Source organism: Danio rerio, chromosome 8 (genome assembly GCF_049306965.1).
Source record: "Danio rerio strain Tuebingen ecotype United States chromosome 8, GRCz12tu, whole genome shotgun sequence".
Classification (NCBI taxonomy): domain Eukaryota; kingdom Metazoa; phylum Chordata; class Actinopteri; order Cypriniformes; family Danionidae; genus Danio; species Danio rerio.
The window spans coordinates 9,776,444-9,790,000 of record NC_133183.1 but is presented as its reverse complement, the minus strand read 5'-3'; the positions used below and the strand labels follow the sequence as shown (position 1 = coordinate 9,790,000).

Here is a 13,557-nt window from a genome sequence, read left to right as displayed (position 1 = left end):
CACACACACGCGCAAACACACACACGCAAACGCACACAGGCACACACGCACGCACACATGCACACACAAAATAAGACTTTCGATAATAGCAAAGCTGACCTCCACCTGCTCATTTAGTGTGTTAGAGTTAAATGCAAATGACCTGCAGAAGCTGTGATTTGTTTGTACAGAGCAGATACTGTAAGAATGCAAGATTATTGATTGAGTTTTTTGTAATTTTGAACATAATACATTTTTTAAATTAAGTTGTTTTTGGAAAGTTAATTTTATTACCAATAATAATAATAATCAAAACATTATCATTTGAATAGAAATAAAATAAAACATATATATACATAGCCATGGCCACAATATAAAATAATTGTGTAATTAATATATATTATGTGTGTGTAATTAATATATATTATGTGTGTGTAATTAATATATATATATATATATATATATATATATATATATATATATATATATATATATATATATATATATATATATATATATATATATATATATATATATATACAGGGCTTTACATTAACACCCGCCAACCCGCCAAATGCAGGTAGATTTCAGCTCTGGCGGGTTAGACAGACACCTCCACTAGCCACTTTGGCTGGTTGGAAATTATTTTTAAATTGTAGTTTTCTTAAAAGCAGGGTTCGACAATAAGCATGATGGCCCAATATTAGTGCAAATGTGATCTTAAAATCGAGAAGCATTAATTATTACTCTTTGAACAGATTATAAACAGACCTATATTAATCGTGTGCGCGTGATCATCCTTTCATTATCAAACATTGTATGTTTCACCTGCTTTCTTTTGTTTACAGTTATTTTTTTTAAATATGGTTTAATTATATTTGTTTACAATAACATTGCTTCAATGGGAGATTACTCCCTGTTTATGTGTAGTTAACTGCTGATCTTGGACTTTTAACCAGGACAGATTACTGTGCGTATTTTAGATCCATGAAAATAATTCTATAAAATGCATTCTATCCGGCATTCTATAAAATGCCTAGGAAATATATATTTTATGCCTAAAATCAAACGTTAATGTATGAAGTGATTGCTACTTTATATAATGCTTAGGTACTCTATTGACGTCTTTCTTGGCTGCTGCATGGAGGGCGCCATAACAACCAGCGTCTTCCGGTAGAATGTTTAGAACTTCCATTTACAGCGTTTACAACAGGTAATTTGCGCTCCCAAAATGGGTTTTAATAGCGTTTTCAGTGGATTTGGAGTGTTTTTGTGATGTACAACTGAAAAGTGTGCGTTAAAGCCGTTATATTTTGTCAGATCTGTGGTTCAAGCGCGAGAGAAAACGTTCTAGTTCACGTGTCTGCCATCAGATGTAAAGTGTGTGTGTGTGTGTTTTTCTGGCCTGTCAGCTGTAAGCGGCTCTTCAACAAGCACACACACATGCACAATACTTCACTGCATTATATAGCAAACCAGATTACTGGCATGAACCTTAACAGGTATGCAAGTCATGCACTTTACAAAAATGACAAATAAAAGTCTCTTGTGTATGCTCTGCTGGCTGATTTGCATGTTTATTCTACTCGGGAGCCATTTATGTTTCATTTAGGTAGTTTGTGTTGTGTAGTATTTACCACGGTTTGTGCTTTTCTGACATTTCAAAATAGCACTTTCTTTTTTCACTTTATCACAGCTATTAAATCAGTGTGTTAGTGGGACAGTACAGGTTATGTGTGTGTGTGTGTGTGTGTGTGTGTTACGACTGAAGTTTTTTATTTATTTATTTATTATTGCGGATTGTACTCTGTCTTTTTCTTTAGTCCCGCCTCCTTGTTGTTTTTCTGTTGTCTCATAGGCTCCCATACCGGCGTGATTCCCTGTTCTGATTGGCTGCTGGTCGCAAAAGCATGTATAAAAAGGAGCAGGGATCGGGGAGCTCATTTCTGTGCGTTCGGAGTTTGGAGTGGAGCTCCTGGGTTTCCCTCACCCCTTCGGCCGACAACCAACAACAACCATTCTACTGATGACCATCATTCGTTAAAATATTTTTGAGAGTTTGAGCGTGTAGGGGTGACCTGCCTATTTATTTGATTACTTTTGACTTTATGTTAGGAAGTAAGGTAAGCTTTTTTGAATTTTTCTTTAAATAGCAATAGGTAATTTAGTGGATTTATTTTATAGATTATTTTGTTTGTTATTTTGGCCTGTGGTCACCCTGAAGAAATGCTCATTTATATTAACCACCTTTTTCTATAATAAATTTATTCATATATACTCTCAACTGAGTGTGAGTTTGGTTGTCGACCGAAGGGAATCTTTTGCTTTAAGTTTTGTTTTGTTTGGGAAATCCACCACCCCAACACATTTGTTTTTTTCTTCTTCGTTTATTATGCCCTTTTTGCTTCCCCTAGACTTGGGGCGTAATAGTGTGTGTGTGTGTGTGTGTGTGTGTGTGTGTGTGTGTGTGTGTGTGTGTGTGTGCCAAACACTTTGGAGAATTACTTTTGTTTGGGCTGATTTTATTTTTGAAAGAAAGAGAAACTGTTGACTTTGGCGATGACGAGGCTTCATTTAAACTGCAGAAGATGCCATCTGACAATGAGGAGAAAATGCCTCACAGCAACTGTTTTCCATCCTATTAGATCACATTTGTTTAAACAATCAGTCCAGGAGATGGTGCTGATCGACAACAGTATTAGTTCAAAGATGTTAAAAGCAGGTAAAATAGGTTAAAACTATCATTTCAAAGCTGTCCAAATGTTACTGTAATACGCATCAGCTGGATCAGATGGACTGGAAGTTCTCCTTGCGCATACACGCAAAACAAAATGGGAATTTTGCGTTCTAAGAAAAAAGTCTATAGAATGCAGAGTTGCCATGTGGCAAAGTATGTAACTGCCCTACCCCCCGCCATTTTTCCCGCCACTGATGTTGGCGGTGACGCTTGGGCCATTGTTTGATGATGGCGATCGAAGCATGTGAGTGTTGATTGTTATTGTTAGACAAGCGTATTGCCGGTACAGGGACTACCACATCACAGACAATATTGTAACAAATATTTCATATAAGGGCGGGATCAACCTGTCACTCACATGATACCCACCAATAGCAAATCACCATAATCCCAGAATCCCAAATGACAAAATGAATCCCCGCCCTACAATTTGTTCCAGTTTAAGAAGCCTATTGATTGCAGTAATCCTTCATTTTTGACCTTGAGAAAGAAGAAAGATCTTTACACTGATAATGACAGGTCGCGACCTTGTGCACTGTCCACAGGGGTCATGTGTAGAGCTCAGGAAATGAGAAAGCGGTGGAGGAGATGAACACTTACCCTGCTATTATAGATGACGTGTTGACGAGGGCAGCTTTTACGATGAGTGCAGAGCTCATCCTTCACACACCAGTGACATGGCCACACGCTGCTCACACACGCCATGCATCTACAGCACATAACATTAAATGAATGTGGGAATGTGCTGTTATAGCATAGCCAAAATACAGTTGAAAATACAGAAACCAAAACTATTAGCCCCTTTATATTTTGCTTCGCCAATTTCTGTTTAACATATAAGATTTTAATCAACACATTTCTAAACATAAACGTTTTAATAACTCATCTCTAATAACGGATTTCTTTAATCTTTTCCATGATGACAGCACATAATATTTGACTAGATATTATTCAAGATACTTCTAAACAGCTTAAAGTGACATTTAAAGACTTAATTAGGTTAATTGGGCAAGTCATTGTATAACGATGCTTTGTTCTGTAGACAACTGAAAAAAATATATTGCTTAAGGGAGTCAATATTATTGACCTTAAAATGGTTAAAAAAATTAAAAACTGCTTTTATTCTAGCCGAAATAAAACAAATAAGACTTATAAAAAATATTATCAGACATACTGTGAAAAAAATTCCTTGTTCTGTTAGGCATTGTTTTGGGAAAAATGTAAAATAATATATAAAAATCACAGGAGGGCGAATTATTTTGACTTCATCTCTACATACTATAGTGATATAGTACATTTTTAATGCTGTGTAATGTTAGGTTTCTTTCACCAAAATATTTATATTTCAGTTTATTTTTTATTCTCTTTTATTTTATTCACTCGTTTAGGATTCTCATGAACTTTTTCCATACACAAAAACGAAAAGCACAAAAAAAGAATTATATCAGGACTAAAAATCTAAACTATAAATGGTTCGAAGCACAAGCTTACAATCCTTTAAGTTTAAAGCACATGCAACCCCCTCAGCCTTTGGACCCTTTTCACAAGCCTGTTATGACACGTTTAACAGTCATCTGCATTTCAAATCCTTTAAGTTTTGAATATTTAGATTTTTTTTAAAAACGTATGAACATTTATAAGCATTTATGTATGCATTAAATCATCTTTGCTTCAAATGACAAAAAATGAAATTACTAAAATGCAAGATGTTTCTAATGCAGCGTCTATGGGGCTGAGATAAATTTGACATTATTATCTCCTCTGGTTGCCGTCAGTATCACACTATTTTTTTCCTCTTTCACAACATCTTTATAACATCACTGTGGAGTTTTTCTTTTATTGTTAAAGCAAATAAGATTGTAAAAAAATTGCTTATTGTAAAAAAATTGTTTGTTTGTTGTATAATTGTAAGTGTACCCAACTATGACGACTTTCGCAACTGAAAAAAAACAGAATTGTGAAAAGGGTCTACTCACTTTAATATATTTTCCCTTTTCTTTCTCTCTTTTAAATTTTTCTTTTCTTATTATCATTATTTATTTTACTTAATTCACCATGCTGTCAACCTCAACTTTCAGTACTGACCTGTGTGTATGCTTCGTTTGTGTAAACTAATGCACATTATATATTGTTTATGCACATCCTACAGTGCTCAGCGTTACTGATTACATCCCATTTTGAAACTGAATATTTGTATCTATTTCTCAGGAAATATAGGCGATGTATTTTGGTGCATTTAAACAAAACCGATATATATATATATATATATATATATATATATATATATATATATATATATATATATATATATATATATATATATATATATATATATATATATATTTTTTTTTTTTTTTTTTAGTTAAACTGTCAAAAAAAATTTTATAAATAAATTTGTAAAATGGTTTGAATGCAAATACTTTTTATTTTAATTAGCAGCAAAATAAATAGTATAATAATTTCATTCACATATAAGTACATTAACTGAAACAGACATCATCTATGTTTTTTTTATGGTGGCAGTGGAATATAAAGATAAAAATTTCACCAAAATGTCTAATTATTAAAACAACTGAATTTGCATTATAGAATAAATCTAATTGCAAATGAAAGTAATTACATTTTATAGCCACTTAGAATTTTTTTTCTACATTGATGGTTAAATGAGTTATCTAAACCATTTTAATAATTAAAATATAAAAAATACAAATATTTTTACTTATTTTTATACATATTTTAATAAGCACATGTAAGAATAAGCATGTTCTTGCATTTTACATACATCTGTTAGGCTGAATGTCAGTGAAACATTGTTTCATCAGTATTTTCATATTTTATTTTCACGAAGGTTATTTGAATTATTAAATGCTTTACTTGCATTTAATTCGCTTTTAAGTATACTGTAAAAGATGCTGGGTTATACACAATTCCTTCATGTTGTCGCAACACAAATCGATTAAGTTAACTTAACAAATTTAAGTGGATTGAAAATAAAACAATTAAGTTGTGCCAAAAAAACGTCAAGAAGGATGTTGATTCAGCTCATTTCAGATAAGTAGTTTGAACAAGCAGCAACTTTATTTTTTGAGTGTATAAAAAAAAAGCTGATTTGTAAATTTAAAACATAAAAATAAAGGTGGAGTATTGTGTGAGAACAGAATATATTACATAATTCATTCACCTACTCAAAAACAGCAAGAACTATTTATGGTGTTGTGTATACGTGTGCATGAATTGTGGTTGTGTGTTTCCTTACGGTGAGGTAGTGTTGAGCCGTCCAACTGCTTTACAGTCATAAAAGGTGATATTTGCATGTGAGATGGTCACGTCTCCGAACTTCAGTGCCATTCGAACAGAAACATGATCTAGAAATACACAGATTCATGTAAAATATCAGGCAAGCAAATGTCCGATAGCAATTACAATCTCCTCTGTTTTGACCTAGATTTTCCACCTTGAAATGTGAGCACTCGATATTCAATATTTAACATGGGCTTAACCATCCCTGTACAGTAAATACCACAGATCTGGAGTATGATCTAGAGCGATCCACGGTTCATTGTCAGGATCTCTGCTGTTTGCCTAGAAGCTTTAATATTGAGTCCCGGCAGACTGACATTTTCTAGTTGTGCAGGAGATAAGCTAATACCCTTCGTCAAAATAATCCCTGTAACCCAGATTCAATGTCAGGAAAATCAACTGAATCATCTTTAAATGTCAGCAAATCCATGCTAATGCATATACTGTACACAAAATCCATGCAAATGTATTCACACAAAACCATCTCAATTCAGGGAAGTTAAGACATTTTATAAAATCCAGCTAAATCAATGTCATTTGTTATTTCTTTTTAAAATTGATTTAAATGTTGCATGAAATGTCGAGTTCACATCACCTCATACTTCAGTTTCTCATCAAATCTTCTGAACAATTAAGTGTGGTAAAGTACGGTACTTTACGGTACGTTTTGGTATGGGTCTCCTTTTGGTAGGTGTGTTGTACAACAGAAAGTTGCAGTCGACGTCATTCTCGCTTGAAGTTCACATATCATAATAGAAGCCCTTCTTAGTAAACAAATGCTTTATATATATAAATACTTGTGACTATACGTAAATTATTAACCTTTTTATGAACAGATTACAGCTGCGGATCAATGATAATACAAAATAGCCTACTGTAACATCTGCGATTATATATAAAAATAAATAAATAAAATATATACATATCCTTAAATTCTCTGAAATGTTACCAATTACAAATAAAAAATACCCAAAACTTACATTTAGGCCTTATTTGGGTTCATAAACGATATGAAACATATACAGTCAGCACAAACCTCTCATCTTATTCTTCACCAACACATATAACGTTAACATCTTGTTAAAAACTAACAGTCAGAAAGGCCATGTGATGGTTAAACATGGCAGTTTGCTCATCTTTTAGGTTGCTGAAAGAATCATTTGCTCCTTTGTTTATTTTTTTCACACTTCACTCTCGCATTTGTTTGTTTCTGAAAGGATGTCAGAAGCCGTTCAATAATCATGCGCACATCATTATCATCAGCCCAGAATTTTCTTATTTAAAATAACGAGCGAGTGATCATGAACTGCTATAGACGGCCTTGTAAACAAAAACAGGACACACAGCAGATTCTGCTCTACTTCTTGGCTTTGTGGCTGTTCATCAAGATGACGACGAGGTTTGAGCTTGGGTCGACCATTGCTTGTTATTATATGTATATGATAGTACAATGTAATGTCTCGGCTGAGAATTTAAAAATGTCGGTTCATTTGTTTTCAATCTCCTGGCTTGCGCATGCGCTAATGACGTTTTTATGTAAACCAATAGCATTCAGCTGTGCATCTTGCTCCGCCTTTTGGTACCTTTTAGTTGTGCAAGGTACCTTTTGAAGGGGGTACCCAAAAAGTGGTATGGTACGGTTCGCTTTTTGGTACCATTTGAGTGGAAATGGTACCATACCCTATCACTCATTGGAAATGGGCCAAAATGCTCTCTAATATCTGACATACCCCGCCCCCTTCAAGACTCTTCTCATTTGCTTTTCATTTGATGCACTTGATCTCAACCACTCTCACTAGCAGAGCTGGTATAAAAATAAAACACTCTTGGCTGTTTTTTTTTTTCAAAGGGGGAGGAGCTACTCTATTGTGAATTGTGGCAGGGCCCTGCTACTGTAAAACATATTTACAGGTAAGTTACTGTAAAGGGGCAGTTGTTGTGTTGCAGTAAGTTACTGCAAAAATACAATAAAATGTAGAACTAATGTACAAAAGTGTACATTAGGACTACATTCACATATGTGCTGTGAACTGTTTGACCAGGCTGTGTTCTAAAGCTAATATTATTGTAAATAATGTTCATTTTCTTACACGGACTGGTCCTTAAAGGGTCACGAAACACCAAAACACATTTTTTGAGCTGTTGACAGTCGTATACGTGTCCCACACTGCTAAAAACACTATTAGGACACCTATATTTCACTAAAAAGTGTAAATTGGTTGTTTTTGCGTTATTTCAAGCAAATTTGTACTTCCTGTTTGAAACAAATTTTTGAAGCTGCGTCACGGTCATGACATAATAGCGTTGTATTCCAGCGTGCAGACTGGGCGTCTGTGCCTGAGTGAGTCTTATTACGTCTTACAGTGTGATGCATTAATGCATGAGTAAGGCTTGGTTCAAACCAATCAGCGCACTCTATTGTGCAACTTCATTAATATTCATTATTGTCACCGTGTTTACACCACAAAGACGCCACGTTGTGTTGGCAAAACAAGCGTGAAGTGTTGCTTTTATAGTTTGCTGCTGTTAAGTTTCGTTTTCATTTTCACTCTGTGAGAGCTTATCTGGATCACGTGAGGATTAACAGTGTACGCGACGCGCGACAACAATAACTTACGTGTCTAAGGAGGATTATTGTTTACCTGAGAGCTGTTCTCATCTGCAAACGCTGAAATCTGGATTTGCTTGTAGTATTCTCTTCAAAAAAGACGCGGCTCTAGTTGCTGGTGATTGTTCTGTCTCTACAGATTTGGTAAGTGAGCGATCAGTGCTCTTTGTTTATTCAGTTTGTTCGTATTGAATTAAGTTAACTATTGCACTGAGTGCAGAAATGTTAGCACCGCATTTTGTGACCGGAATAACACGCGCTGCTTTCTGACACTACCTGCCGTGTGCATCTAAGTTTCCGGGAAATGCAGAATTTTTTTTTCTCTCATTCACCGTGCGGTATCAAACATTGCATGTAAAATACACGCTTGCAGCAGTTCCTCGAATCAAATATCTCGTTTGTCGCGAGAGGCATGAATGAATTCCCTGAATGAAAGAGCCAAACTGCAGTTAAAGTCCAACATTTAATAATTTGGCAAATAATTCGACTACAGATGTCCATGTAGGTTAAACACCATCACTTTCTCCTGTCTGTGTGGGTGTGTATTTTGACTCTGAAACTCGCGCGTGCACAAATAGACACTTCCACACCATCCCACTTTAGTTCCTCCGACACTCCCCCCTAAACAGAGCTGGACACGCCCACTTTTCTGACTTTTTCCAAAGTAGAGGTGTGAAAACACCCTGCTGAAACGAGGGGGTTTCATGGCCCTTTAAGCTTCACAAGACCTCAGTGAGTGAACAGGAGCCACGGCTATTGATTAGGACCGAGGACCACCAATTTAGCTCAAAATCTATGGTTGGGTAAATTAACAGGACATTTTCATTTTTGGGTGAACATGGTAACCAGTTTCAGTTAGAACTGCAAGATTAATCCTTAAAGATTGCGTTTTTAATCTAAATACCCAAGAGATCTTAAATCTTAAAGATTGTGATTTGCAATATGTATATTAAACCTTTGACGATCACAGCTGTGACATTTAAATCTGCTTCTGACGCAGAGACATTTGATCTAGTTTTGAAAGTTGATGTTACACCATGATAAACCTCTGTCCAAACATGTTGGAGTGTATTGCAGCCATCAAAATGAGTTTATATGTACAGAATACAATTTACTTTGTCAGTAAAAAAAAACCATTACAAACAGAAAACATACATTACTCTAAGAAACTTTCCTTGAATGTGCCAGTGCAGTCATGAAAGCATGTTTCACATGTACAGATCTCCCCCATTTATCCAGAATTCAAATATGCTAATTGAGAATTAAGCTATTTTAAATACTGACTGATGAAGATTTGCATATGTTCATTAAACACATGAGGTACATCTGAAGCCATGTATGGTTATGAAAGATAATGTGATTTATTATAGAATAAATCTTACTTGGCCAGTGAAAATATAGCCATTTTTTTAGCAATTAAATAAGGGTTATAGTGAATTAACAAGTTACAAATGCTAGATTTGATTACATTTAATAATAATAATAATAATAATAACAACAACAACAACAACAACAACAACAACAACAACAACAACAACAACAACAACAACAACAACAACAACAACAACAACAACAACAACAACAACAACAACAACAATAATAATAATAATAATAATAATAATAATAAAATATAGTTTTTCTGGACACTCAAAATACTTTACACAATGGGGGTATCTACTCATCCACCACCAGTGTGCAGCATCCAGCTGGATGATGTGATGGCAGCCATATTGCGCCAGACCACACACCAGCTAATTGGTGAAAATGAGACAGAGTGATGAAGCCAATTATTACATGGGGATGGTTTGGAAGCCATGATGGACAGAGGCCAGTCCAGCCCAGGATGTTGGGGTTAAACCCCCACTCTTTTATGAAGGACATCCTGGGATTTTTAATGATCACAGAGAGTCAGGACCTTGGTTTAACGTTTCATTTGAAAGGCGGCACTTACTGAGCAGTATAGAGGCCCTATTAATATACTGGGTCATTACGACCCACACAGACCACAGGTAGAGCGCCCCCTGCTGTTGCACTAACACCATTCCAGGAGCAATTTAGCTTTCTTAGTGAGCCCCCATCCAGATACTGACCATGTTGCAAACCTGTAACCATTGACTTCCATAATATTTGTTTTTCCTACTATGGAAGTCAATGGTTACTGGTTTTCAATATTCTTCAAAACATATTATTTTGTTAAGAATTATTTCTTTTTTTAAACATAAAAAAGGAAACTCAATTTAAACCAATTGAGTATGAGTATACAGTGAGCACATTTTTGGGGTGAACTATGCCTTTAATTATAGCTTGAAAGTCATTCAACTAAATGGCGTTAATGCATCAAGATGTTAATTATAAAAAAGGCAAGATTTTAAAAGCATAATGGCTGGTTTCAGACAACAATAGGAGAAGCACAGATTAAGAAAGCATCACCTATATACTATATAACCGCAGGTTAACTATGTTAATATATACTAACTTTAACTGTTAAAAGCTATTAGCAAAGAGAATACACAAGTCGTATTACTCGTATAGTTTTGAATGGGGAAAGTTTAACAGTCAATATGTCAAATGAAGCTCCGTCTAATAGTACAGGAGTCAATCATTGATCGCTTTAGACTGACGTTTCTCCGAGGGAGAAGCTCGGACCAGACGTGTGATTTTACGACAACGTTGGTGGTCAACAATACGCACTGTAATCTCAGCGAATACTTGCTTCACAGACAGACTTTTAAATGAACTAAATACACCTGAACTACACCTGAAAACATAAGGTTTTTGGTTTTGTAAACTGTATAAAACAAACAAAGTACACGCATCCTGTCAAACACACATCACATGACACGGTGCTCCCCATAGCAAGTCTGCCCTGATTGCATTAAAGGAGGCATGTTTGTGGCATCTTGAATGAGATTACTTTTCATTATTTTATATTTGCAAAATGTAAGTTTTTATTTGCATTATAGTCTTTGTAATGTCACTTTTATTATTATTATTATTAGTAGTAGTAGTAGTAAATTTTTTTATAATGTGCTAACACGGCTTTTATGCGAACATGTTTTTTTTTTTTTGTAGATAGGAAATTGCAAAAGTTCAAAAATTGCCAAAAATGTGATTGACTTGAAAGTGACTTGCTAAACCAAGCTATGACTTGATTTGAAATAAGCAGTGACTTGACCTGAGTCTGGCAAAAATTGACTTAAAGGTTATGATTTGAGACTTGCACATGTGTGACTACTCCCACCTCTGGAAGCAACTACTCAAACACTCACAAACATGTAAACAATGAGTCGTTGTCATTACTGAAAGAGATTTGCCATCAAGACCAAGTTGTGAATTACTTCTGAAGACCAGCACAACCTGACGTTGATAATGTGTGATATGTGTAGAATGGCCATAAATGAAGTTGGTGCCGTGATCTTGTTCCTTTCCAGAGAGCATGAGCATTAGCTCAGGCAACCTGAAAATATGTTGATTTTAGTTGGATTGAACGTTTAGAAATGAATCTTATGAGACAGATCTTGTTTAATTTTATTGGTGATTCCAAATTTGTAATGTAATCGTAAACTTTGCAAACAATTGTGGAGAATTTGATGTTTTCCATTCAGACAGAATGCCCGAGAGGCCTTTCAAAGATGGTTACAGAGAGAAATGACTTGCCTTAAAGGGACTTAGCTATTAGTTACTAGTTAATTAGGTAAAGCTATTAGTAACTAATAAAGTTATGGAAACTAATAACCGTAATTTTTCTGATTTTGATTGTAATGCAATAATGTGCACCATTTTGTACTTTGAAACAAATTATTCTGAAAAGCGCTATACAAATAAACCTGAATGGAAATGGTTTGGCTTTCAGTCTCTCGGCTCAACAGTTGGTTGCTGGGATTGAAGCGTGTTGGCAGTGTGATGGAGTCAGCGTGGCTCACCGTTGCCTGGCGGACTCGGCGGGAGCAGCTCCGGCGCCGGTGATTGACATGTGATTCTGTTCTCCAAGACAACCGCAGGCTGAGCAGCCAAACTCCCAAAAGCACAGGATAGAGACTCATCCTTTGACAAGACTGGCAACTGTAGAACTGTGAAAGAGACCTTGAAAGCAAAGAAGAAGAAGAAAAAAACAGATCAGACATTTTAAGACGGTGCAAGGCCACGGTTGGTCTTGTGAATACTAATAGGAGATATTGTCGATACTTTTGTTTTGGATGCTGGTGGGGGGTTTTGTGCTCGGCTTGTTAAAACCAAGGTTTTGGGGTATGTGTAATAGTCTGTGGGTATTGCATAAGATGTGATCTGGTGGAGTCTGTCTGTGGTGTAGCAAAAACCTACAATTCTTGACCTGTTATAAGAATGTGTGTTGTGCAACTGAAGACCTCGAGCACAGAATGCTGTCTTTAATTGACACATCTACTGTTGAAGACAGACTTTGGTATCTTGAAAAAACATTAATCTTTTGTATGTATGACAGAAATGAAAATAGTTTTCTGCAAAAACAAAGTAGAATCAAAGTAAACGCAAGCAAGAGTGCATTTGATTCAACAATCACTTTAATATGTCAATAAATTCAAAGAGAACAAAAGATAGCAGAAGCTAAAGAATTTTAAAATTTGAGTTGAATATGAATCACATTGAAGAGATTTAGTCTAAATCAGGTACGACTTTGCAGACACCTTTATGATCCGTCCATGTGTGATCATAGGGATAACCAAATGACTAATAATTTGTTTTTGTAGAAAAGTTTGGAAAAACTTGAGGGATAAGTTGGTTAAAACCAAAAAGAGAGGTCATGGCAAAAGTGGAGTGGTTTTAATACACAATCACAGAAATGTTTTGTCATTCATAGGTTTTAAATTGATGTATACATTTCAATTTTGAATTTAAAACAATTTAAAGAGCCCCTATTATGCATTAAAAAGGTCATATTTTGGTTTTGGGGATCTCC

The 13,557-nt window shown here is 35.2% G+C and overlaps 1 protein-coding gene across 4 annotated transcripts in view; it reads right to left on the bottom strand.

Annotated features, from left to right (window-relative positions):
• Positions 1 to 13,557, bottom strand: part of plxnb3 (plexin B3) — a 188,165-nt gene that overhangs the window by 46,929 nt on the left and 127,679 nt on the right. For all 4 annotated transcript variants that reach the window (XM_009303770.5, XM_068223098.2, XM_689822.11 and 1 more), the window contains exons 7-9: positions 12,548 to 12,707; positions 5,973 to 6,081; positions 3,317 to 3,425 (exon numbers count right to left, since the gene is read on the bottom strand). In XM_009303770.5, the coding sequence (XP_009302045.1) occupies positions 3,317 to 3,425; positions 5,973 to 6,081; positions 12,548 to 12,707 (378 nt within the window). The remainder of the gene's footprint in view (positions 1 to 3,316; positions 3,426 to 5,972; positions 6,082 to 12,547; positions 12,708 to 13,557) is intronic.